Below are 5,126 nucleotides of genomic sequence, written 5' to 3'. Positions count from 1 at the left end.
GTGTGGTCAGGGAGACTCTACCGTCACTATTCTACATTACACTATAGAGGGCGGGGCCTGGACATGAAATAACGGGACTGGTGACAGTGATCAGCTGTTACCGCCAATCAGAGAGCTCCAAAACTAGAGTGGGCGGAGTTATACGAAAAGAATAAAAGGCTCAAAGCAGAACACCGTCAGTCATTTGTCCGTGGGCGGAGCTAAATATTACTAACAAATCAACTAATATTTACTAATACAGCGGGGGGGGGGGGGCCGTACGGCCAATCAGGTGTAGAGGCGGAGCGATGGAGGGCCAATCAACGTGTACGCGGAGCATTGTCAACTCCAAACAATCTAATTGACGTGATGGTTTCGCGCTGCCAGGAAGTGTGTCTCCAGCAGCGCCCCGTCCAGAACCCGGAAGTGCCGTCTTGTACTGTGATCTTTACTCTCAGTGCAGAGCTCGAAGGAAACACATGGAGTCCTGGGTGCGATTCAGTAGCCAAAGCCAGGCCAAGGAGCGGCTCATCAGGTGACATCCCCACCATGTGTGCGGGAGGACTACAAGTACCAGCATGCACGGGGAGCTCCACAGCATGGGCACAGACTGTATCACACAGGAGAGGATTAGATAGACAACTCAGCAGACTGTATCACACAGGAGAGGATTAGATACACAGCTCAGCAGTATCACACAGGAGAGGATTAGATACACAGCTCAGCAGTATCACACAGGATAGGATTAGATACACAGCTCAGCAGACAGTATCACACAGGATAGGATCAGATACACAGCTCAGCAGTATCACACAGGATAGGATTAGATACACAGCTCAGCAGTATCACACAGGATAGGATCAGATACACAGCTCAGCAGACAGTATCACACAGGATAGGATTAGATACACAGATCAGCAGTATCACACAGGAGAGGATTGGATACACAGCTCAGCAGACAGTATCACACAGGAGAGGATTAGATACACAGCTCAGCAGACAGTATCACACAGGAGAGGATTAGATACACAGCTCAGCAGACTGTATCACACAGGAGAGAATTAGATACACAGCTCAGCAGACTGTATCACACAGGATAAGATTAGATACACAGCTCAGCAGTCAGTATCACACAGGATAGGATTAGATACACAGCTCAGCAGACAGTATCACACAGGATGGGATTAGATACACAGCTCAGCAGACAGTATCACACAGGATGGGATTAGATACACGGATCAGCAGTCAGTATCACACAGGATAGGATTAGATACACGGATCAGCAGTCAGTATCACACAGGATAGGATTAGATACACGGATCAGCAGTCAGTATCACACAGGATAGGATTAGATACACCGCTCAGCACACAGTATCACACAGGATAGGATTAGATACACAGCTCAGCAGACAGTATCACACAGGATAGGATTAGATACACAGCTCAGCGGTATCACACAGGATAGGATTAGATACACAGATCAGCAGTATCACACAGGAGAGGATTGGATACACAGCTCAGCAGACAGTATCACACAGGAGGGGATTAGATACACAGCTCAGCAGACTGTATCACACAGGAGAGAATTAGATACACAGCTCAGCAGTCAGTATCACACAGGACAAGATTAGATACACAGCTCAGCAGACAGTATCACACAGGATAGGATTAGATACACAGCTCAGCAGACAGTATCACACAGGATAGGATTAGATACACAGCTCAGCAGACAGTATCACACAGGATGGCATTAGATACACAGCTCAGCAGACAGTATCACACAGGGTAGGATTAGATACACAGCTCAGCAGGCTGTATCACCCAGGATGTGATTAGATATTGGAGCAGGGTGCTTGTGTCTGTGTTTCCTCACACTGCTGTGCCTTTCCTGTCTCTCCTGTAGGGCGGCGCAGTACGCCTGCACGTTATTGGGGTACACACTGCAGAAGAATGGGGCAAGCAGTGATGTCATTACCGCTATCAAACAGCTGGAGGCGCACCTGAGCCTGGGGAGGAAGTGTGAGTATCTCTCCCCACCTGCCTCCATTATGCTATCATCTCCCTCTCGCCCGCCTCTCACCCGCTTCTCTCTGCAGTGTTCCGGCTGGGTAACTCTGTGGACGCCCTGGAGTCAGCCAAGCGCGCCATCCATCTGTCAGACGTGGTACTGCGCCTCTGCATCACTGTCAGCCATCTGAACAGAGCCCTGTACTTTACCTGTGACCACATCCTGTGGCTGGGGAGGAGCGGCCTGGCCAAGAGCGTGGACCAGGACAAGTGGGGCCACAGATCCTTCAGGTAGGGGGCCACATACGCTACAGTCACACCAAGAGCTGCGGGCACCATAAGTATACCCCAGTCACCTCCAGAGCCCCAGTCTCTGTACCTATACTCCAGTCACGTCCGGAGCCCCAGTCTCTGTACCTATACTCCAGTCACGTCCGGAGCCCCAGTCTCTGTACCTATACTCCAGTCACGTCCGGAGCCCCAGTCTCTGTACCTATACTCCAGTCACGTCCGGAGCCCCAGTCTCTGTACCTATACTCCAGTCACGTCCGGAGCCCCAGTCTCTGTACCTATACTCCAGTCACGTCCGGAGCCCCAGTCTCTGTACCTATACTCCAGTCACGTCCGGAGCCCCAGTCTCTGTACCTATACTCCAGTCACGTCCGGAGCCCCAGTCTCTGTACCTATACTCCAGTCACGTCCGGAGCAGCAGTTAACATACTTGTACACTACTCCATAATTTAAGCTCGGTATGTGGCTGGTGCATTAGTATGGTGACTGCAGCTCTGGCTGTGACTGGAGGGGAGTCTCTGCGGCTGCCGCTTTGGCTGTGACTGGAGGGGAGTCTCTGCGGCTGCCGCTTTGGCTTTGGCTGGAGGGGAGTCTCTGCGGCTGCCGCTTTGGCTTTGGCTGGAGGGGAGTCTCTGCGGCTGCCGCTTTGGCTTTGGCTGTGACTGGAGGGGAGTCTCTGCCGCTTTGGCTTTGGCTGTGACTGGAGGGGAGTCTCTGCCGCTTTGGCTTTGGCTGTGACTGGAGCGGCCTCTCTGCGGCTGCCGCTTTGGCTTTGGCTGTGACTGGAGCGGCCTCTCTGCGGCTGCCGCTTTGGCTTTGGCTGTGACTGGAGCGGCCTCTCTGCGGCTGCCGCTTTGGCTGTGACTGGAGCGGCCTCTCTGCGGCTGCCGCTTTGGCTGTGATTGGAGCACTCCTGTAATGCCCTGTGTCCTGTTCCTGCAGGTATTACCTCTTCTCGCTCATCATGAACCTGACCCGGGACCTGTATGAGATTAAGCAGCTGATGGAGTCAGAGTCCGGGGCCCGGCGCTGCTCCAAGGTGTCTACAGAGAACGGGGCAGTGTCTGGAGGTCCCCGGCACCACCCGCTAGCCCTGCGGCTGCGCCTGGTGGTCCACATCCTGCGCACTAACCCCCCGCTGCTCCTGGACCTGCTGAAGAACTGCTGCGACCTCTTCATCCCCCTGGACAAGCTGGGACTGTACAAGAGCAACGCGGGGGTGGTGGGGCTGTGCGGCCTGACCTCCTCCATACTGTCCATCCTCACCATACTCCACCCCTGGCTCAAGCTCAAGCCCTGACCCCGCCCCCAGGCACGTGACCCCGCCCCCAGTGGAAGTTGTCACTGACTCCTCGGAGGGTGACAACAGAAGGATCTCAAGGCGGAGGTGCCCCCCCCCCTTGGCCATGCTACGCCCCTCCTCTCACCCCCTCCCTCTGCCTTCCTGCACCCCCTGTTTGTCTTCCTGTTCTCATGTCTTGTGAGCTCCTCTGCTACCGCCTGACCTCTGATTGGATTGATTGCTGTGGATTAGCCCCGCCCATGAGGAGCTGATTGCAGAAGCTTTTATTAACCCTCTAATGGCTGTGTGTTCCCTAACACACAATCACCCCGTATACTGTGATGCGCACGACGCCTGTATATAATGGACAACTGTAATTTTGTAAATAATCCCCCCTCCCCCTCAGCCTCAGATTAAATAAATAAATTTTATATAAATGTGTCCAGGTTCTTCATGGTGACATCACCGATACATAGTCACATGATTCATGCTCTAGTTACCTCCAGAGCTGCATGCACGGATCTTTAACTTATGTCATGTTCTATTTGTTACAAATCGTGTTTAAACAGGACCATTGTATACACACATACCGGACCTGTGCTCACACCATTATATACACACATACCGGACCTGCGCTCACACCATTATATACACACATACACGACCTGTGCTCACACCATTGTATACACACATACAGGACCTGTGCTCACACCATTATATACACACATACACGACCTGTGCTCACACCATTGTATACACACATACAGGACCTGTGCTCACACCATTATATACACACATACAGGACCTGCGCTCACACCATTATATACACACATACCGGTCCTGCGCTCACACCATTATATACACACATACCGGACCTGCGCTCACACCATTGTATACACACATACCGGACCTGTGCTCACACCATTATATACACACATACAGGACCTGCGCTCACACCATTATATACACACATGCACGTCCTGCGCTCACACCATTATATACACACATACACGTCCTGTGCTCACACCATTATATACACACATACAGGACCTGTGCTCACACCATTATATACACACATACAGGACCTGTGCTCACACCATTATATACACACATACACGTCCTGTGCTCACACCATTATATACACACATACAGGACCTGTGCTCACACCATTATATACACACATACAGGACCTGTGCTCACACCATTATATACACACATACAGGTCCTGTGCTCACACCATTATATACACACATACAGGACCTGTGCTCACACCATTATATACACACATACACGACCTGTGCTCACACCATTATATACACACATGCAGGTCCTGTGCTCACACCATTATATACACACATACCGGTCCTGCGCTCACACCATTATATACACACATACAGGACCTGCGCTCACACCATTATATACACACATACAGGACCTGCGCTCACACCATTATATACACACATACACGTCCTGTGCTCACACCATTATATACACACATACAGGACCTGTGCTCACACCATTATATACACACATACAGGACCTGTGCTCACACCATTATATACACACA

General features: G+C 51.5%; 1 protein-coding gene across 1 annotated transcript; it reads left to right on the top strand.

The window, feature by feature from the left end:
• Positions 1-250: 250 nt before the first annotated feature.
• On the top strand, positions 251-3,996 carry PEX11B (peroxisomal biogenesis factor 11 beta). The gene is made up of 4 exons (XM_072114561.1): positions 251-514; positions 1,883-1,998; positions 2,076-2,277; positions 3,220-3,996. Exons 1-4 carry the CDS (start codon positions 459-461, stop codon positions 3,575-3,577), a joined length of 732 nt encoding a protein of 243 aa, XP_071970662.1. The 5' UTR covers positions 251-458; the 3' UTR covers positions 3,578-3,996.
• The last annotated feature ends 1,130 nt before the right edge of the window (positions 3,997-5,126 follow it).

Source organism: Engystomops pustulosus, chromosome 7, assembly GCF_040894005.1.
Source record: "Engystomops pustulosus chromosome 7, aEngPut4.maternal, whole genome shotgun sequence".
In the NCBI taxonomy this organism is placed as follows: domain Eukaryota; kingdom Metazoa; phylum Chordata; class Amphibia; order Anura; family Leptodactylidae; genus Engystomops; species Engystomops pustulosus.
This window is presented reverse-complemented; position numbering and strand designations above follow the sequence as displayed.

What these genes read in the sequence shown, in the direction of transcription:
- PEX11B (XM_072114561.1), top strand. Translation starts at nt 459, where the DNA reads ATGGAGTCCTGGGTGCGATTCAGTAGCCAAAGCCAGGCCAAGGAGCGG. An exon ending in GCCAAGGAGCGGCTCATCAG is followed by an intron (nt 515 to 1,882) that starts GTGACATCCCCA and finishes TCTCTCCTGTAG; the next exon opens with GGCGGCGCAGTACGCCTGCA. An exon ending in CCTGAGCCTGGGGAGGAAGT is followed by an intron (nt 1,999 to 2,075) that starts GTGAGTATCTCT and finishes TTCTCTCTGCAG; the next exon opens with TGTTCCGGCTGGGTAACTCT.